Source organism: Molothrus aeneus, chromosome 2 (genome assembly GCF_037042795.1).
Source record: "Molothrus aeneus isolate 106 chromosome 2, BPBGC_Maene_1.0, whole genome shotgun sequence".
NCBI classification, from domain to species: domain Eukaryota; kingdom Metazoa; phylum Chordata; class Aves; order Passeriformes; family Icteridae; genus Molothrus; species Molothrus aeneus.
Genome location: NC_089647.1, coordinates 60,097,444 through 60,120,316, shown reverse-complemented (window position 1 = coordinate 60,120,316; position 22,873 = coordinate 60,097,444). Strand labels below are relative to the sequence as shown.

The 22,873-nt window shown below is 34.7% G+C and overlaps 1 protein-coding gene across 1 annotated transcript in view; it reads right to left on the bottom strand.

Moving 5' to 3' along the window:
• Window positions 1–22,873, bottom strand: part of TDRD3 (tudor domain containing 3) — a 93,779-nt gene that overhangs the window by 24,542 nt on the left and 46,364 nt on the right. The window contains exons 4-11 of the mRNA XM_066545052.1: window positions 20,448–20,608; window positions 18,221–18,362; window positions 12,870–12,941; window positions 12,244–12,393; window positions 11,416–11,556; window positions 10,349–10,505; window positions 9,589–9,714; window positions 596–1,428 (exon numbers count right to left, since the gene is read on the bottom strand). Coding sequence (XP_066401149.1) covers window positions 596–1,428; window positions 9,589–9,714; window positions 10,349–10,505; window positions 11,416–11,556; window positions 12,244–12,393; window positions 12,870–12,941; window positions 18,221–18,362; window positions 20,448–20,608 — 1,782 coding nt within the window. The remainder of the gene's footprint in view (window positions 1–595; window positions 1,429–9,588; window positions 9,715–10,348; window positions 10,506–11,415; window positions 11,557–12,243; window positions 12,394–12,869; window positions 12,942–18,220; window positions 18,363–20,447; window positions 20,609–22,873) is intronic.

The following is a 22,873-nucleotide window of genomic DNA, read 5'->3' as shown; positions in this document are numbered from 1 at the left end:
AAATCTATCATGCAGCATAATTAATTTGTCCACAAATTCTTTACCTGATAGCATACAAGTGCTTATCAAAATTAAGCCTTTGCTGTTTCTGTTCTGTAATGATTGAAAGAAAACTGGCAGTTTTTTACAGCCCCATTCCTGCAGACTTTATTCTTTCTTTGTGCTGCTAAAGGTTGTGTGCTGACTTGTTCCAGAAAAAGGTATTACACATCTACCATTATAGATATTCTAGATAGCACAGTTTTGTTTTATTTTTGCTCCTCAGCAAAGAATATGAGCACCTAGATCCACATTCATACCTTCAAATTTTCAGCACTTAAGTCAAATGCTTCAGTAAGGAACTTAAGACATCCTAAACTCTACGTACATGGCAGAAACAAGGACTTGATTTAGGGACTTAAAAATGTTGTGCAGTGAATGCAAGTGACATACATCATAAATATAAAAAACAGAGCACGGAGCTAGGCAAGAAGCACACTACACACCTACGAACAAAGGCCATGTGTCTGTAGTAGTGTGCTAAGTATCTCTCACACACACGTAAGAGAGCATTAGAGGTACAATTTGAGATAGTTCTCACTTAGCAAAGGCATACCTTGTTGTCTTCCCAATAAAGAGCAAAGCATTCATCCCCTGGTCTCCAACTTTTTCCATACTCCATGTGACTCGATGGTTCCAGTATTTTCTCTGGTTTGATGGGCCCGGTTCTCTTTTTGGGACCAGTGTTGTAATACAACATTTTATCATCAAAAGATGGGATAACAGTGGGTCCTGACGATTTGATGGGTCCTACTCGTCTTCCTTTCTGATGATGCTCAGTATCTCCATTTGGTACAGCACTAAAATTATCAGTCCTACTTGGATTTTGGTAATCATTATTAACACCAAAATGTTGCTCACGTTTTACCATAAAGGCTTCATTACTTATTGTTCGTGCCTTCCTATCACAGTAATTTTCTGAATTGTGTGTTTCCCTTTTCCCACGTTTCTGGTTATTGTTGTCTGTCACATCTTGAGCAGCAGAATTTTCCTTGAATTCTGAGAAAGACACTCCTTTTCCTACTCTGTTTTGCATGTTGTTATCCCTTTTTTTGAAAGTAATATCACTCTGGTGAGTGGTTATGGGATAACTCAAATCCTTTGACCTGTCATTTCTAGGATAATGTCTGTCACTTTTATTTTTTTCATCTGTCCAGTGTTCTAAAGAGCTGTGCCTTTCAGGACCTCTGTTTCTTGGTAACCCACCACTTTCCAAAGCCTGCCTTGAATTCTGAAAGTCCTTTTGAAAACGAGGGGGTTTCTCATTCCTTGGTTGTCTCATGTCATTGCGAGAAACGTGTCTTGAATGATTCTCTTTGATGCCGTTCTGTTCTGTATTCATAACTTTGTGCTGTACTTGATGTGTTGGCTGAAATTGCAATTTTGGTTCTACAAAGAAAAAAATTATTTCAATTAACATATTTCACACAAATACATTTTAGAAATACTGTTTCAGACCCTGATAAAGCAACAGTATTCTTCAGAAATGTATGCACCTTTGTGACATGGAAATGGAATGGTATACACAGAGAATTTACCAGACACATTTGAACTGCAATTCCTAATTATCAGAATTTGGTTCTAAGTACAGCCCAGAACTCTGTACAGTACTCTGGGCTGTACTTAGAACCAAAACACCTATGAGCAAGAGAAAAGCCAGGCATAAATTTCCAGGAGATAACTTGTTCTTCCCTATGGACATCAACAACCCACTTGAGTAAGAGCCCTTTAAGACAGAAAAACAGAATTCCAAGGTGAAGAAAGAAGGAGAGAGGAAAATGAGGAGGAAAAGGGAATACTTCTAATCTGAATTGAAACTTTCTGTAAAAATACCTTGTTAACAGTTATTCAGGAAAAAAGAGAAAAGGCAAGAATCTGAAGTGATAAAATGAACAGAGCTGGCAAAATGTAGATAACAGGAACAGTAGCAAAGCCCAGGACTCTGGAGACTCTGATCAGTGAGCCATGACAGGACCTTCTCAAGCGCCACCTCTAAGAGCTTCAACCAGAACTCTTAACTGATGAGAATAAGGAGAAGATTATCATGAATATAAGTAAAGAGAGGAAACATGCTATGGCCTGCTGGAGAGGAAGGGAACTGTGGATATCTGTGGAACTTTTTATGGAATTATGAGCTTTTTAGGCAAATATGAAATTTTTAATGGAGTTGTTGAGGTGAAGAGCAAAAGGAGGGGAGAAATGAAGATAAACCCAGGGGAAAATATAGAAGAAATGAGATTAAACAGGAGAGCTGCAAATAAGTAGGTTCCTGGTCAATACAGTCGTGCATGTGATCACTGTAACCTGTCCCATCTCCTTATTAAATTCTCTGAGGGGACATGTTTTTAAACTGGCAAATTTGAGGTAGGATAAGCTGGTAGCTGGGACAAGGAACTGTGAGAGAGACCATGAGCACTGGAGAGACCGATGTGGTCTCGAAGGCCATCTGCCAGGAGACCCCAGGTCTGGGCTCACACAGTGGCGAGAGCTGTATAAAGTACATCCATGTAACCTCCTACCAGCTCCAGGCTGTAGCAGCCAACAAGCTGGGCCAGAGGTGAAGTGGGTACCACAGGTCAGGGATCTCCTGGCCAGGACAGACTGACAGGGGGGTGTGTGTGTTGCTCGCTAGGTATGAGATCTGCCAGCAGACTTTAAAGTTGATGGAAAAGGAAAACATAAACCCATTAAAGGGATTCATGTTTACACGAGCAATTTTGTGCCATGTGGGCGGTTGCAAAGGTGGTATTTTCTTGCTTGTGTCCATGAGCCTGGTGTGTACATGGGCCTGGTGGGACTGTGCAGTCAGGCTCTCACACATTCCCATGGAAAGGAATGTTACCACTAGAAACAATGAATGCTGATACCAGACAGCAAACGTATCAACCTTCATAATTACATGCAAGATGGCAAGTTAAAATTAAAATGTAAATTTTACCTGGTTTGTTTTTTAATAAAAAACTTTTCAAGCATCACATGATTAGTAGTAGCTCACAGAATTTTTATCAATTTAATTTACTAAATTGGCCAATAAGAATCTAGCTCAATTTTTACATATATGTGATGCAGCATAACTAATAGAAGTCAAAATTTTTACCAAAATTACCTAGCGTTTTTGGTTTTTAACATGGCATAAGCAAATATAAGGCTTAGCTTGAACATGATCTTGGTAAAAATACATCTTACTCTATAATATATTACTCTAAAACCCATCACATTTTTAATGCATTAAATGTAAATACATACTACTCAGAAACAAGAGTTTCATAAATATGCATTTTCTTTTTAAAAATGCAAAGATGACTTTAGATCTTGTATAATTAATTTTCATTTGTTAGAATAACACGTTTAAAATTAGAAGTACCTCTTTATTTCTTCTTTACAAATGACACATTAAAGTACTGTTTTTCTTTACATCTGTAACTTTTCACTAAGTAGCTTCATTACACTTTTCCACTTCTGTATAATACCAATCTTATAGACTTCCTATCATCTAGAAAGATTTAACTTCCAAATTAACGAATTAACAGTCTTTGTTCACAACATTCTTAATTTATACTTCTTCTCTCCTGGTAGTAAAATGCTCAGGCTTCCACTCTTCCTATGCCTAATCTAAGCTCTTACGTCTATTCCTAATGTTAATTACATACAAAATGACTGAACAGTTCGATGACCCCTGCATGTTTACTCCCTTGTACACACCATTACAGAAAAATGCACATAAAACTCTAACTTAATTCACTTATAAATCATCTTATTTAATATTCTGTAACATTAAATTAATTAAAGTCACTGTTCCAACAGAAAAAAAACCCCAGGAATGGGTTATTACTAGATTGGACATGGTAATACTTTCCTAGATGGCAGGATATTACGTTTGACTTAAACTTAAAACATTTCCTCTTAAGGGCTGTCCTTTGCTCTTTTTCTAAATAAATAAACATTGCCTGAGGTGAGATAGGTAGTGACAATACTTAGTACATACAAGGTACAAAGACTCTACAAAAAATGCATGCAAAGCAGTTACAGTTTAGTTAAAGCCTCAAGGAAAACTCAGAACATAGATATATTCTTCTATAATTCAAGAGAGTTTACTGAAATTTCTATTCAATTTCATAACATGTAATGAGTAATTTTAGCTATTGTCTACACAAGACAATGTGATCACAACATAAAAGCAACAAGCTGGTTTGAAAGTGTGTTGCATTCTTTCATTACAGATTTTTTTTTTTTTAAATAGTAGTGGAAAGTTAAAATAATACTATGTGTTAGACTGCAGGTAAAGTGACTAGAGAATTTCAAAACAGTGAATGTGGTTATTTTTTTCTAGGTCTCTTTACTGTGACATACAAAGGCTGACATGAAACACCTGAGTTTTTTTTAGTTTAAGCTTAAGGTATGCAAAATCCCATAAACGTATGTTTTTTACAGAGGTGCATTTCTGGTGCTAAAAGTTTTCCTGGGGACTGCATTATACACAGCAGCCTTAAATGAGCAGGACACCTTAACTGATTGATTGACATTCAAGCACAAGTCACTTGTAAATGGAAACTGTCAAGTAGCAGTAAATGTTACTTTGTCAACAGTAGCCAACAAAAAAAGCCAGGAGATGATAATAATACTGGTTCTTCGTGTTTTTGTGCTGTCTGTTTTGATCACCAAAAAATGAAGGGATTCTAAAGTTTCTTTATGAGAAATAAGGATCAAAAAAGCATCAAGGGATCTCATTCACAAGTTGTCTACCACAACTGCTTCTACTTCCTGCCTCAACTCCAACAAACCATTAGCAACTGTTCCCAGAAAAGTAATGCCTCCTACAGGGCTATAACAAATATTAACTTGGCATCTAACAAGGAGATGTAGTAAGCTACTCTCCAACAGTGGGATAGGTTAATCCAGTCATCGTTGTTGCAACCAGAGATTTGGGAACATTGTCTGGGAAAAATACATGTAAAAGTTAATGATAAGGTTCTTGTCATCTGCTTGGAAGTTCTGAGATGACAAGTAGCATTTGTCAGCCTGGAACCCTCACTCACTCACTCTGGCCTTTGTGTGTGATGACGGAAGAGGACCCTACAGGACCAATCACATTCCCCTGATTACAAGGAACCAGCAGGACCTGCTGCACTTGGAAATTCCAGCCAACACAATTCATAAATCACTGCTCAATGCACAATGGAATTTAAAAAGTACAGCTTCCTGTGGTCCGCCTCTGTGGATTTTATCATGTTTAATAATGCGGCTAAATTCAATGAGCGTGGCCCTCGCACACTGCTGGCAATGTTTTGGGTTTCTCCTCTCGGACTGAATAATACTTTTGTGTAACTGTATGGAAGTATATCTTTGAGACAGCTACCTCCAGGGCATGTGCTATCTCATACTGACCAAAAGATTTCAAAATTAGAAGATAATTAGTGATACATTTGCACACGCTTCGTGTCATGAAGTAGAATTCCCATTACCCAATAGCTTTGTCAAATTAAATCAATATCAATATAATTCTTTCTAAAATGTAGCAACACTGAGGAACAGGGACCTGAGAGCATGTGTCTGTTGAAACAAACCAAATACAAGCTGAGAAGAGTTATAATAAAGAAGTGAACAAAAAAATCCAAAACATTTTGCATTGTATTCACTACAAACTTTAACTAACTGGATTAAAGGACTCTAACAAAAAACTGGGTTTTTTTATTATTCTTTAAAATGTATGAAATTTACTATATTTGTCCCTTTTACATTAAAAGGCAAAATAAAAGTACAAGCCTTGTAACATATATCATCAATGCTAACATACCAATACAACAAATAAAAGTGATTTTCTTGATAGTCACAATTAGCTCTGACTAAAGTTCAATTTTTAGAAGAAAGGCTGAATAAGAAATATGGCTATTATTCAGTTTGGATCTCTTGTCCATAGCATTCCGTGCTTGTTGAAAATATGGCTACTGAATGGCAGATTTCAAATGTTACAAATTTCTTTTAACTCCAAAAAAGTAAGACTCTTTTTTTCTCCTCAAAGCACCCTCACTCCCAGATATTCAAATAAATTGTGCGACCACAAAATGAAATAAATATTTTTAATTACATTGTATTGCATTACCAATTTATTTCAAATGTTTAATTTATTTGGGACTAGATAAAGAATAATGTTCATTATTCATTAATACTATAGCCAGTGCTCTTGGTATCATCTTATTCTCTCTGATAATCCTTGTGTTTACTTATTTAAGCTGGCAAAGATAGATGAGTTGTTCCTCATAACAAAAGAAAACAATAAGGAGATTAATGGAAAAAATCTTTTGTGTTCAGTAGCAGAAATTAACCAAGTACAAGCACAGGCAGCTAATTGAAAGCAATTTTGTCTTCTGTTTGTGTTATCTCTTGCAGTCAGGAGGTTTCTCTTGCCAAAATTCAAATTACTTAATTTCAACACAGAAATACTTTTGTATGTGCCACCAACTATTCACAGTAATAAATAAATAAATAAATAAATAAACATGCAGTTTAAAGTTAAGGATATGTTTGTTTTAATTCTTTGCATTTCATTTAAATAAAGTATGCTTAAAGTATGCTGTGTTTTACAATTAAAGAGCTAGCAGATCATGGAGTCAGGTATTTAATACTTTTGATAGCTGTAATTACTTAAAACAATATTTCCTTAATGGAAAAGAGGAGATAAAACATAAAAACATCACAAGATATCATTTATGGGGCAAAACACTAACATGCTGTCTTGTAACTTCTTTAAAAAAAGAAAAGCAACTTAAAAAAAAAGAAACTTAATGTACTGTCTTCACTTTTAAAAGGAATACAAGTACCTCCTAAAAAATACAAAGGTATTTCAACTCATAAATGTTTTTCTATTTGGTCTAAATGCAAGTATGAAAAAGTACCAAATCAAAGAAAAAAATTCAACAACAGTTCTGCAGTTCCTGTTCAGAAATAGAACCACCCAGCCAGAAGTGAATTTTGAAATTCTCCACACTACTAAGGTTTCAGGTGTAATTAGAAACAGTAGATAAGAAAAACAAGGAGGGATGCACAAAGCAAATCAATCTTCTGTGTACTTGAAAAGAGAAATTATTCTTTTTTTTCAGACACTTTCCCCAGATCACATAAGATTTTGAACAAAATGTGGTGTAGTACAGGATTTAAAAATATTAAAAAACAGTTCAGAAAAACCGCCTTTTGCTTTTTGGACTGTACAACGACTTCCAGTCATTTAGAAGGAATCACACTCTGTCTCAAGTGTATAGGACTTTAATGCTTGCAATAATGATAAGTATGGCCATTCCAGGTAATCATCTGCTCCTGATCATACACAAACATGTAATAGTAGGGACTTGCTCATATATTCAAAACCACTGTCCCTATGAAAACCCCTTTCTTTCTCAACACCCAAAAAATAATATGAGATTTTAGAGACCATGCAGGACAGCAAGGTGCCAGAAATACTGCAGAACAATCTATCTATCTTCTTTTATATGTGGTATAGTACAGCATTTGGTGAATATAAATGGAGAAAAATCTGCCAGCCTGAGCACTCCTTAGTGTAATACTGTGCAGGAAAATCAATGAAGAGGCATCCTTGGCTTTGTAACATTACATATTTGAGTTGTTTTGATCAGTTTGTCCAATGTGCATTTCAATTCTGACCAAATACTTTTCTAATTCTAAGTGAAACTATGTTTCTCTACTACTCATAGATGAGAGTATCAAATTAAATTTAGGAGGTACTAGTTATATATATATATAAAAATATATAAATATATATATATATATATATATATCCTGTTTTCTGCAGACATTTGGATGCAGATTTCATGACTGAAGAGTTCACAGTGCCAAGTATGGTCACTGCTGCAGATAGATCACTCAGCAAATACTTTTAAAACTCCTGTCATCTCAGTTTGAGTTGAACCTAAGACAACTAATAATTAAGAATTTAACTGAAATTATTTTCAACAGCAGAGGCAATAAAATGGCAGAAAATTAACTTTTAATATATGATCTTAAGGATGGGTTTGAATTCATCAGACTGCAGAGTTTTTCTCAAATTTGGCAAGTAAAAAAACCACATGCCTATGTATTTCTTGAAATATTCATTTAAAGGACTCTGCAAGCAAAACTAAAACCTGGCATAAAAACAGAGATGCAATCCTATGGGCTATACTCAGTAAGGAAAATAAAAGCTAAGAACATGAAACTAAGCAACTACTTCAAAGCCTTACAAAGTACAACATCTATTTTTTCAGAAAAGAAAAAGGCAGAAAGATTGAAAAGAATTTCACAAAATAATCAGAACACTTTCTGAGCTCTTCAAAAATGCTAACAAGTTAGGTTTGGATTTTTTTCAGGAAAGTATGGTTCAGGAATAGTACACTGGATTACATATTGATTACTCAGATAAAGTGAGAAAAACCAGCATAGTGATAAAACCATAAAAACAAAAACCCTTTATCATGGCAGGAAATATGGCAGAACCTTCAGTAACTCAAGGAGTATAAAACCTTTAAAAAGTTTTAATAAAATTATGTTTTTCTTCTTATGACGTTTATGGAATCTTTTTATTTTCATATAAGAAGAAAAAAACTCATAAAAGCGATGTGTATTTATCTTTAAAACACAATAGTGAAGATTATAAACTGAAATAAATGTAATAAATATATCTTTTTACTCACATAACACTATGCTTTATTGTCTACATACATGCACTGAAACCAAAGGATCATAAGTATCCCTAAGCAATCAGTAGTATCATTTTAAAAAAGCAATTCACTCATTTCATGAGTCTGATAAACTACTATTACCTACTTACTACAAAAACACTGACAATGAGAAATTTATATAACCCACAGGGATTATTTCTTTTATTTTCCTTTAAATGTCCTTCAGACAAACATAAATAATGTAATATTTATGTAATATAAATATTACATTATTTATGTTAGTCTGAAGAACATTTAAATAATGTTCTGTAATATCTCAATATAAGACAAATGTATCCAAAGAAAAATCAATGTTTGCAGTGTAAGCCAAAAACACTACCACTGTTTTCATTTCTGCTCATTGTAAGAAATCCAGTGCATCTTTGGTAAATAATATGAGTTGCCAAGAAATATCTCAAATATCTTCTTTCTGATAATGTGGTTATATTCACTACCTGACCAGTTTACAAAATTGCATCAGCTAATGCAGAATGCTGGTGTATTTAAAAGTTATTTCTTCGAATATTTCAATTTTTGATAAATACAGTGAAGACTTATGATGTCATAAATAAAGATTCATGATTCAGGAAGAATCCAGTCAGATTAAAAAATTGTGGTTTATGTCATCTTATTTCAAATTACCAACTTTTAAACATCTAATCACCACTGAGCAACTTATTTGGCCTTTCTTGAGAAGAATAATTCTCCATGCACTCTTTGTTTTTTTAATGACTGACCGTGGAGGAAGTTCTATGAAGCAACTTTTGAATGACTAGAGTTAGGAAAAATAAATCTACACTATCCAACATTTGTTCTAGATACATTAATTTCAGTAACTCACCCTCTACTGTTAGAGTACCCATTTTGGATTCCAAGAAATCAAACAGTGTGCTTGGTGCAGATGGTCTGGCATTTCCTAGCTCTTCTTCATCTTCAGGTCTTATTCGGCCTCGGCCCTTCCCCTTACCTGTGAGCATGAAAGGCTTTTTGTGAATGGGCAATAAAAATTAAAAAGCGCAAACATGCCTTCATTTGCTTTATAAAATGTTTGTATTTTCTGTCTTTAAAAAATTCTGTAACAAAGGCAGTGATAGGATAAGGGAGAACCATTTTAAACTACAAACTGGAGAGATTTAGATTGGATGTGATGAAAAAATTCTTTACTATGAGGGTGATGAGGCACTGGAACAGGTTGTCCAGAGAAGCAGTGGATGCTCTGTCCTTGGAAGTGTTCAAGGCCACATTGGATGGAGCCCTGAGCAACCTGGTGTAGTGGGTGGCCTCTCTGTCTGGGAGCTGGGTGTGGGGGAGGTGGAATCAGATGATCTTTAATGTCCCTTCCAACCCATGTTCTTCTGTGATTCTAGGATACACATTTCCTATTTAAAGCCAATTAAACATCTGACTTCCAACTCAAAAATTTTGACAAGAATGTAATACGCAGAAGTCTTTTTTAGAGATTTGCTTTCAGGTTTGAAATGCATTCTAACTTGCAGGAAGAAAACATGCAAATATGTCCTTCTATAACTACATTAGTAATCCACCCCACACAATTTTTTTGGCTTGTAAACAGTTTTAAAGCATCTCTTTGCAAGATTTACCTCTAGGTGGTGGTCCCTGAATGGGTTTCTGTTTACTGTTGTTCAGAAGAAAATTTAATGCTGCCTCCAGGCTGTTACTGTTATCCATAAGTGCCTGTCTTGCTGCTTCTTTGCTAAAACCCATCTCTGTTATGTGTTTTAGAGCCTTTTCATCAACCTGAAATAAAAGGTACAAACAAAAATAATAAATACAACACTCTATAAACACACCAGATTTTACATTAATTTTTCTTTTATTTTTAATTGAAACAACATTATAGTTTTATATAAAACCTTTGCATATATGCTCAAAAGAATCTGGTAATCAAGGTTGTTTTTTTTTTCAGTAGTACGATTTTTAATTCATTAGTTTCCAGTTCTACTACTACAGGCCTTCAAGGACAAATTCTCCTAGTCTATATGAAAACTAAAAGAAATATCTCAAAATAATATGGGCATCAAAACTAGCCATCTGTTCCAATTTGAACCCCTTAAAAGGTTTTGCAGACAACGCAAAACCCACTTACTTCTTAAAATATGGATAAAACATAGCTGGCTAAAGGTTTTACAGAAGAAAGCAAAGAAATGCAAACAATTTACTTGCGCAGGCTCCGTTATTCCAAACTGCATAGAGCATGATGACAAAAAGTCAAAACAGGAATCAAAAAGCATTAAGTACAGAAAATAACATAGCACCTGCACCAAAATCATACCAGTTACCTATTTACTTCAACAGCTGCCATCAAAAACATTCTTAACTGGAACCCCATGAATATAACACTCTGTCTACAGGTTCAAAAATTGCCATATCAAGACCCTACAAAAAGCCCACAAAATCCCAAGCCTAATGGAATTTAACCTCTGAGATACATACTTAAATTTTACTGAATAAATGTTTAACCCAGAATTACAGTGAAACTCATAGCTATCTCAGTAAGGTACAAAAGCACCATAAGTACTCTAAGCAGACCTCAAAATTAATTGAAAGGAAAGCCATCATTCCTCAAGGAGTTTTGATCTTCTTGTTATATTTGGGGTTTTGTTTTAATCTTACACATTCAAGACCCCATTAAAGTTGTCCATCTTACCAGTTCTCGGTAGACACCTTCATTCTTCCCCTCTGGTTTTGCTATCTTCTCTTTCTGGAACAGTTCCCTGTTTCGATTCCCTCCAGCGCTCACACTGAGATTGCTTCTGCTACTACCACCACCTCCTCCAAATGTCTTGGTCTTTAGATAAGCACAAAATAACATTTCAGCAAACAGAAATAATGAAAATATTTAGCTAGTAAAAAAAGTAGAAACTTTTGCTGCAGTGGGTTTTTTGAGGTTTTTGATTATGGTGTGGGTCAACAAATAAAGCACTAATTTACACACACAGAGAAAAAGATGAATTTATTAGTCAGGAGTCTTTTTCCCCTGTGCCTAAATGAGGTTGTAAAAAGGGCATGTAATTCTAGCTGTTACAACTTACTAAGCACTTTGAGAAATAAACTAAAAAGAAGACCAAAGGAGAACATAAAAACCTGACACATTAGAACTAAATTTCCTAGCTATTTATTCAGACCGAGTTTAGCGAATTATGGGGGTTTTGAGAATTAAAAAGAACAGATGAAAATTGATAACCTGCATTTATTACTTAAATCTTATTAGCAAAATTGTACACCCCTCATTTTTTAGTAGTGGTAGCAAAATCATATCTACAATAAAACATTATGATACATTTAGTACCTTTATTAAAATAAGAACATAGTCATCAATTCAAAAGGACTTTAAGTCTGATTCATCTTTTTAAAGATACAGGGGTAGAATTATAGGCAGGCAAATATAAGAAAGCATTTGTCATTTAAGAGATAAATACTTGACAAGAAAAGATCAGTCACAGTAAGTAAAATGCTGCAACACATGCATTCTAACCTCTTTGCTCTTTGCTACTTCTGCAATAGCAGCTGTTCTCTGCTTTTCAAATTCATCATTGTCCGCAACAGGTTTTACAGTATTTGTCATTTGCAAAGTCTTTCTGCGATCAAGATCTCTGCTATCCACTTGCACATAAGATGCACACTTCTGAAAATGCAAAAGAAATGTTTAATTATTCTTCTGCCTGCTCTCATTTGAAAAAAGACCCACCCAAGTTTTATTCCATTAGAGTAGCAGACCCTCAGATAAAGAATACGATCATGTAACTAGACATCATGATGCAACACAACGATTGTTGGAAATTTGCTGATCCTTGCCAAATTCTTTGGCATTTAAGAAGAGACTGCATAAGTGCTGACACAATCTCACCAGCAAAATCAAAGGCTCCATACACTAAATAAAGCTAAGTTTGAAATTGAGAGGAAAAATGTTACTGGAAACTGGCACAACAAAGAGACAGGATTAACACTGTTTTGTTTTGGTTTTTTTTAACAGGAACATTTTTTTATATCCAAGTTAACAAGATCTACGGTGTTTTGACAGCCTTTCCCTAACTGGAACAAGGTACATAGGTATCATAATACAGGTACTTTTATGAAGCGACAAATAGAAGTACACTATACCTGCCCAAAAGGTACAAAAGGAGGAGGGCCACCTTCTGTTCCAATGTTACTCCTATTGTGTTTTGCCAAACTCTGTAAAAGAAAACTGATAATTAATAAATTGCAAACAGAAAACAGATTATATGATAAATGTCTCTATTTCAGAAAGAACATGAAACTTCCAAAATGGGTAATTTTCAACAGAAAATAAATTCATATTTTTAAATCTTGGGCCATCTAAGTTAAGAAGAGGGTTGGAGGAGAGGCAGAGGAACAAAGAAAATTATGGAATTTTGCATAATTACTAAGGCACATAGAGCCCATGTAGAAAATTCAGTTATATACCAAATAAGAGAACAAAGCAGAACACAAATAGGCAGCAGATGTTTTTTCATACAATGTCCAATGAAATTGCAGCCAGTAGAGATTGTAAAGGCACACAGCACCTTTAAAAAGGGATTGGACCAATTCAGCCTAAAGAAGGGAAGGTTCAGGTTCAGGGGGACCTTATCAATCTACATGATGGAGACAAGCTCTTTTCAGTGGTGCCCAGTAAGATGACAGAGACAGTGGACAGAAACTGAATCATAGGAGATTCCATCCATCACAAAACACTTTTTTGACTGTCAGAGTGACTGAGACAGGGAGGCTGGGGAGTTCCCATCCTTAGAGATACTCAAAAGCTGCAAGGACACTGTCCTGGGCAATTGGCTATACGTGACCTTGATTGAGCCAGATGACCTCCATCCTCAACCATTATGTGAAATTCATGATCCCATGCATAAGCAAACACAGAAAGGATTAATCAGAATTGTATTCCCTGATATAATACAGCAATTCTATACGTCAAGGCAGTATAAGTGCTCAGACTGTGATCTCTCCCTAAAACAATCTCCTTTTTGCCACTGCTAGAAACAAAATACTGTGCTACTAAGAAAGAAAAGAACAGGTCCTCAATGCTGTTAAAATTGCATTTCCTATAATGCATCTCTTTTATCAGCTTAATTTGTTCCTGTCCTTTTCTCTCAACGGACATTCATGCATGACTACATACATTCTCTGTTGTCAGAGACAGCCTTAACTACTTAAGGCTATATATGACATTTACTTATTTACATATTTATTAACCTGATGTAGAACTGATTTAAATCCATCATGTGAGAAATGGAGTAAAAACACAAATAAGCTTTAGGCCATTATGTTATCAGAAAATTTCTTAAACTAAGTAATAGCTTAATTTAGCTAATACATACCTAAATTAAAGCTTTTGGTCCACTCCTTTCAAGTTAACTACTTTTATTCAGGAGCCAAAGACTGTTTTCTAAATCATTTATAGCTATTAATTCCTTTCAGGGTTGAAGAAAAAGAATAATCCTTTTTCTCATACCTTAGAGCAAAAAACACTGATAAAGTATTCAATAAATTATTCAAAAAAGCGCTTAGAAGTGCAAAAATCATAAAATTTTTGTGCTTTAGTTCCAACCAGTTCAGTTAAAATGCTGCCTTAGAAATATGAGCTAACCAAGGGCTGATGACTGCAGCATGCTCACACCTCCCTGTACCTATTAACTGAAGCAGCACGTAGAACAAGGATTTCATGGCCAAGCCACTTCACTTCCCCAGAGCAGGCACTCCAGGTGCAATAAACCCTGCACTTATTCTGGCATTTCTGTTTGTTTGCTTATTTGTACCTAGATAAATGCAGGCAATTTTGGAATGAACTCCCATACAGAATCAAATTATAATTAAAAGAAATAATTATAGACTAGACAAGAACTCAAGATAGGATTAATTCCTCATGTCCTATAATCAGGAAGAGCAAGCTGAATTTACACTTTTTTCTTTTTTACCAAATCAGAATCAAGAAATCACATAGAAGAAAAAGACTGTTCCAATCTACTGCTCAAATGTGCAATTGGACATTACTGCTCAAATGTCCAATTGTATTTGGACAAATGGCAAAAAAGCCCTCATAAACTGACTGCCTATTTACTAACAGTTACCTACATGAATTTTGAATCATAACAATTTATTGCATAAAACTGTTATCCATAAGCAAAGAATTCTAATGATCTGAAACCTTCTTCTCAAGGAGCACTCTCTGCTGAGAAGTGAGAGCAGTTGCTTTAGAAACCAGGTTTCACATGGCACCAAATAAAAAGCAAACTGGCAACACACACAATCTTCTTTAACTTACAATTAAATTTCCTCATAACCCAGCAGTAACTCTCATTAACAATACACTTTGTTATAAATACATATAGTGTACTTCTTTTACCTTTTTTGCTCTAATTGCATCATGACACTAAAAATATATTTCCTAGAGAATCTCTTAAGAAACTAAGGTTTACAATATAAGATTGCTCGATATTATGTACCATTGTACCTTTGCCTTCCTTTATACATGTATTTTGAAGTATACCTAAAACTACTTCCTTTTCCCATGACGTAATCTCAGTATTTAGCCTCACCTTCACCGAAACAGAAAAATCTTGAAGTATACTAAACAGCTTTACTTTTAGATGAACTGTAACTCTAAGTGTTAAAAATTTAAGACCCTACCAAACAGTCTCACCAATCACCTCAGCAGATTTGCTTCAGACTTCACTTACATATTGTCTGGTGTTTTGTTTAATAGCAATACAAAATAGTCTTCCCACATAAGAAGGGTACCAGCAACATCATATAGATACTGATCCTTTATGTTTGGAACATCAGCCACCATCAGAACATCACAAAGCAATGAGGAACACCACAAAGCAATAATTATTTGGAACTGCATTTTTTTCTTAAAGATGTCCACGACACTTCACCTCATACTTCCAAATAGTCTAGAAAAGCAAATCTCACAGTAACAGTCTCATTTACACTCCTTCCTTATTTATTTACTGTCTCTTAAATAGGGACACTTAAAATGACCTGAAATTCCCAGGCAAGAATTTACCTTATGATAAAATTGAATCTACAAGGAAGAGCACATTTATTCCTCATGCAGTGTGATAATACTGCATTCATTCCACATATGCTACTTTGTATTATGAGTCTTTTATTACTAAAACTTGATTCCTCCTGAAAGCAATTTCAAACACTGCTCTGAATGGAACAAAACAGTAATACAATTGAACAAGTAGAAGCTGACAAGTAGGTGCAAGGGCAATACCTTAAGACAGAATAGACAACTTTTATTCTAAAGTTTCATGCTATTTGGCTTAATAACACTAACTTTATGCTAAGTATAAAACCCCCTTATGTCATCACCTACACAGGAAGCCAAATTAACACATCTTAGACTTCCTAGTGGAGACAAAATATAAAACTGCCATCAAAAATAAAAAACTAGCTTCAAAACAAGTAATTTGAAATAGTTACACAAATAAAAGTTTTATGTCTTTTTATGCAAACACAATTCAGCATTTATTTAAGCTTCCATGACAAGATTAGACAAGGAGCAGCAATGTCCTTGCCACCTCTCAGATATTTTAGCAATTATATTTATTTGTCAGCTGTACTCTTCTACAAACCCTTCTGAACAGGATTGAAGCATCAAGTTCATAGGGAAACTGCTACCATGTAGCATCTGGCTTCTACAGATTTGTTTGAGCCCTATCTGTCTAGCTGTCAGTCTGGATATAGAACTGGAACTACAATTTCCAGTGGTCATGGTTCACCTGTCCAAACTGATTCCTTGTCACCCACAGCTTTTCTGACATGGCCAAGTTCATGTGCTGTGAGCGGGTCAACAAGAAAAAGAAAATACTCTGGCAAACTCCAAAAGTTTGAGAACCAGAGCACTGAGGGGATAGCAGCAGGCAATAGTTAACTTTCTGTATCTTACCAGAGCAAATCAGTGACAGCTACCACTCTGTTACACATACTGCATACAGCCAAGAGAGCTGGCTATCAGGTGCTAAAAGTTGTACTCAGCAGCACACCTTTGGTTACTAAATGCTTTGCTTTTTTTTTATTTATGTAAATAGAGTCTGTTCCAAGTTATTTATTGACAATGATTTCAAAAACCAATAATGAAGTATAAAGCAAAATTTATCTGTTGAAGTCCAGGTAGAAGGAATATGAAAACAGACTGTTCAAAATATCACCAAGAAAGCAAACCAGTTCTATTCTTGTCTTGTGAATTCTTAAGAAAATGTTAGCTCTGTGTTCTCTCTTCTGCCCCATCTATCTACCTTCTTTAACTGAAGAGAGAACTCAGAGAACTCTGGCAGAACCATTCCAACTGAAGAGAGAACTCAGAGAACTCTGGCAGAACCATCCCATTTTGTGATTTTTATTCTTACTTAGCATTAAGTCTTAGACTTAATGCTAAGTAAGAATAAAAATCACAAAATGGGATGGTTCTGCCAGAACTTCTTTAAGCTTCATTTAAAACCAGGAATGCTTTTGCGTTTTAAAAAAACCCTTATTTTTAGCTATAAAGGCTGAAGGATGACAAACAGAATCTACTAGAATGCATAACTCTAAAATTCAAATTAATTTTGACTCAGTGTGCTGGAAATTATGAAGTTCAACTGAACACCAAAGAAGGCTAGCTCTAACAAAAATTACTGAGCCCAACTTAGCAGGAGCAACAATAAAATGAGTACTTCATACAGAACTAACCATCATGTCCATAAGCAGCCACTCTGTTTCAGAGATGTGGATGTAAAAATACAGAGATGTGCGTGGTTGTAGTAGTGATAGTTAATCTGGCAAATATTTGAGACTAATGACAGTAGGGTCACAAATCCTGCCCTAGGAACTTGCACCTGTTTGTGAGAAAATGTTTCAAAAAATATTCCTGCAGCCATTTTTGTTCTACTGGAACAGAAACCAATGTAAAGGAGCTTACACATTTTTATGCCTTGTTGGAAGAATTTTAAATCTCCAATTTGACTTTGTAACCACAATTTACCTGAAGTACTGATGAAATTTGGGGTACAGGGCTCATTCCAAACATTACCAACTTCAATGCTTTCTGTACATTCATTCTATTATTTTTTCCTCAAAAAGACACAGTCTGCAGACAGTAACTGTAAAAGGCAGAACTCCATAGTATTTTGGTAACAAACACAACGTTTAAGAAAGCCATGACTATTTACCAACATAATACCACCCATGACTATTTAGCAACATAAATTTAATATATCCCTGCAGAAAGGAATCAGTTTTCATGCAAAGATCACTTGTAATTTTTTAATTTGCAACATTATATGTAAGACCTACTTGCATACATTTGGCCACAGCCCTAAAACTATTTGGACAGTACAGTTCTAAAAGTTTATTATAAAAAAGTTCACAACCAACAGAATAAGCTTGACATTTTTGAATGCAATATGCAACTTGTAAGACAAGCATTTCTAGTGGTGTTACCTCACCCTTTGTAATTCCCACTTTTCTATAAGATGCTCCACTTCACCTCCAAGAACTGCTGTGTTACTGTCATCCAACAGCAAGAATCCATTTCTCACTTCAACAATTCCTGAAAGCTTAATTTTTGTTCCAGGTGGAGTGTTCAGGCTAGAGGTAGAAACAAAGTCAAAAAATTCCAATAGATTTATTAATATTCTGTCACAAACATATAAAAAACTACTCTTATTATAATTCCAACATTTTCATATGCCATAATAAAAAATTAACATCAAAAAGCACAGTACTTTTCAATAGCTTTATTGAAACACTTCCTACCCATTATACAAAAATGCCATACTGCAAATTAGATTCTAACAGAGATAAATACTGGCAAATTGCCTGTTTGGTTAATATCTAATTTCACAATACTGAAGTAAGGTTATGATTTGTTTTGATTATCAGATAATATTCTCAGACAACTGATTTGAGGCAGGTTCTTCATATTTACAGTTAAGAGTGGATTTCCAAATAGTTAATAATCTCAAATTTTTTTTTTAGACATTTAACTTAGTAGACACACAGAGTGGTTAGAAAGGAACCTTTCTACACGTTACTAAGAGTTAGGAGTATACTAGAATAAATATAAAAACCATGCATCTTGTAGTGCTTCTTCTCTCACTACGCTATAATTTTAAAACATATGAATACTTTCTGTCACCAGCTCCCACATGGAGCCACCTTATCTTCTCACATGAATCTACCCTAGGAAAAGCAACAGCAGAAGCATGAAAGAATCATGTACTTCCAACATGTAATTGAAAGATATGACAAGCAGTGCAATCTAGAAACTGCTTCTTCTTTTGAGAAACAGGACGCAGCCAGTTAAAACCTTTCAACTGAGAGACAATAATCTCTTCAAAATATGCTAGAGCTACTGTTGCAATCACAGGCCCATACCACACGGTGAGGAAAATTCATAATGGAGTCAGCCAATTACAGAACCAGTGCCATTTAACCATAGCAATGTTAATGAATTTTTGGATTGTTCTGATGCAAAAACATGGACAATCAGAAAATAGACATGAAAGAAATACAGAAAAAAAATTAAAATGAGGCAAGGGGAAAGGGATAAATGAAAATTATAGTCATGAAAAACCTATAATATAAAAGAAAATTGTGATTTTTATTTATTTAAAGTAACTCTATGTACTGAAACAGGATATTATTACAGTTTAATAATCTAACATCAGCCCTGAAAAAATTACATATAACACAAATTAAATCTTTAAATGTTATGTAAAAACAAGTGTTTACAACATTACTAGAGCGATGAGTTCTCTAACATTTTTGAGATTTTATCAAAAAGCTTTCAAATTATGTCTTGTACTGGGTATTTATCTTCAAACATTTTGTGATCTAGAATCTACTTACACAAGAGTCTGTTTGCCTTCCTTTATTGCTTTCTTTATATTCGCATTGGAATATGATATTCCAAGTTCTGCTGGGTCAAGCTAAAATTAAAATATCATTAAATGTTCTGACAGCATCACTCTAAACTGCAAGCTGGCTCCTGCTCAGAAGGAATAGTTTAACTCTTAAAAATGACATTCAAAAATTAAGTATATATCTATATCTAACTGCTGCAGCTAGCAGAGAGACAGAAAAAGTTTTTTTTTTTTTTTAAACCAAAATTACCTGAACTAGAAGAGTGCAGAGCACACCACGACTCTGCAGATTAAACACCAGAAATTGTTTTCAGCACCTCCATAACCAAAAACACAAAGCACCCCCATGTTCAGCAGTAATCACCTCTCTTACCCTTCACTTTTAACTGAAGAAATATCCAAGTTAAAGACCTGCCCATGGTTAAGCAGCATTAGTTGCACTGGGTTAGGAGTGTCAAGCCTGTGGCATTCCTGCTACAAAGGTAAGGCAAAAGATCTGCTACTACTGAAAATTGGGAATTTGCCCCAAGTTTACACACACCCCCAAAATGCTGTGTGTTGTGAAACCACAATTCAGTAGATGGCCGCAAAAATCCACTTTCTTCCGTGATGTAGTTCAACATAAACAGAACTGTAAATTACATTCATATGTACCTTTGCATGCTGAAATCAAATTTCTCCTTTATATACAAATCCAGAAAGGAAGCCTCTTTAGCAGAGCAATATTTTCATAAGTTACTAAGGACACTTCCATTATTTCAAGGACATTTAAGTACCAAAGGAAAACATGGAAAAGTTAGCTGTTCACCTTATTTTTGACATGCTACTGTATTCTATAGCTGTGCAGCTTGTGTGTCCATCAGTCATCTGTAAACGCAACATTCTGGGAGCAGCCTGAGATTCTTCATTATCCTTTGGTGCAGCAATATTGCGAATTTTCTGTATTTGCAGGACACATGGCCCTTCCAGCTAGATAAGTCAAACAGAAAAGACAAAATTGTTAGCACTGTTAAGCAAACACACTGCAATATCTAGACATACCAACAGATGCCCCCAGGCAGAGAAAAGTGTAATTTGATCAGGCAGTCATGTTGAATTTCTATCACTCATGTACTCTGTGTTCTAAAACATGATAAAAACGGGTTTTACAAAGAAACAGTTGTGATGCTTCACACATCTCTGAGATAGAGATTATAAAATAAAAGTGAATGAAAACAGTGAAGGAGGCAAACAAACAAAAACACAGATACTGTCACTTCAAACACAGCATGGAGTCCAGATAAGATTTCACTGCAGGGTGACTTTCACCAACAAAGTCTTCTAAAGAACAAAAAAAACAGCTTAGAAGACTCTCTGTTTGGATCAAGAGGAAATTTCAAGTACAACTGCTTTGTAAACTCCAACTAGAAATATAGCTTCCTTGAACAATGGTCCAATCAAAACATAACAAACTGAAGGGATGTCACTTGTCTACTGATTACATAAAAATGGATACCCTACTAGACATACCATAATCTATGTTACAAACAATAAAAATTATTACTAAAAAGAACCAAACAAAAAAACAAACAAATCAAAAAACAAACCAAAAAACCCAACAAAAAAACATAAAAAACCCCAAAAAACCCCACAGCAAACAAAAACCACCAAAATAAAGCAAAATAAATCCACCTGAAAAACCCAAGCCCAAACCAATCATCTCAACCATTTATCAAATTTCAGCTATAGCTAAGTCATTTTAATTTGTCTGAAAAGAAAATTGTCTGTGGCTGCTCAACTGATCTCTAACTCCTAAATGACAGCAGAAAGATGAAAAAGTGCACAGTCCATCAGCTTCTAACCTTGAAGAAACAGAATATGCAGCCAGAAGAACACAAAATGAGAGCAGATATCCAGTAGGTAAGTATATATAAAAAGAAGAGAAATTAATAAATAAGAGAACAGGGGCACAATGGCTTTACTATGATTGCAGTAGAAGATCTGATGTAGCAAACAATCTCAATGAAACAGGCTTTTTTCAATGCCAATCAGTTTTAAATGGAACCACAAATCCAATCATAATTTTGAAAAAAAATTTAAAAGGCTGTAGGAAACAAAAATCTACAATCAAAAAAACAATGAAACAGAAATGGGGAAGCATGTGAGTAACCTTTAACAGGAATTAAATTGCTGGCACCTTATGTTTTCAACTGCTTACCATGAATTTGCCAGTACTCAGACAGGAACTCTGAGATCACAACTTTAATCCTTTCTGAATGCTTCTCCTGCAGTTAATGTTTCCATTGTAATGACACAAGTTCTCAAAAGAAAACCAGTAACCCTTAAATGTAGCAGCTATTAAGTTATATGTTGTAACTTTATAGTCTTCTTTGCACTTCAATTCCTTCAAAAATACTTAACGGATCTCTGTGGTGTAGTCATCTAGATAGAAATGGAAGGATTCAGTTTTCCCAAATCCTATGTAAATGTGGCCATCTTGTGGTTAATGCTGGTAATATTGATTTTTTTCTAACCCATAGATATTAAATGAATGAGTGAAATAGCTCTGTGTATTAATGACTGAAGTTGAAGATAACCATCTACAGTGGTCAAATACCCGTGTTTCATACTAGGACTCTCCCGGCTTTTATGCAACTATTTGCCTATTATATAATAGGCATAAAAAGTTATTTTTTAAATAAATAAAGTTATTTTCTATGCAAGATGGAAATACATCATAGGTTCTCAAGATATAAATAAATAATACTGATATTAGTCTTGGCTGCGAGGAAGAATAGTAGCACATAATTTCTATTTTTAACTGAAACATTTCTGAACAACAAATTACTACTTTCCATGGAGAAATTATACTAAGAAGTTGTTCCTCTCCCATAAAGCAAATATTTTTTTTTTTTGTAAACACACAGCTCTATAACATAATGCATTTGCATACATTGAAAGCTAAGCAGCAGCACTGATTAAGGAGTCAGATTCACCTTATTTGACTCAAAAAAAGGAAATTACTGTTAAAAGAGCAAGGATTCAGCATACTATCTAATAGCTTGAGGTAAAAATTATAAATAGGAGTCCTTCTCAAGCAGATTTTTTTTGCTTAATTCTTCCCAAAACCTGAAGGATTATCACCCTCCAGGAAACAGTTTGCAAGCGTCTGGTTTGGGTTTTTTTTTTAGAATCATTTTCTAAAGATCTATGAATATAGATAAAGTTAAAACTCTTCCCATAAAGTTAGTTTGC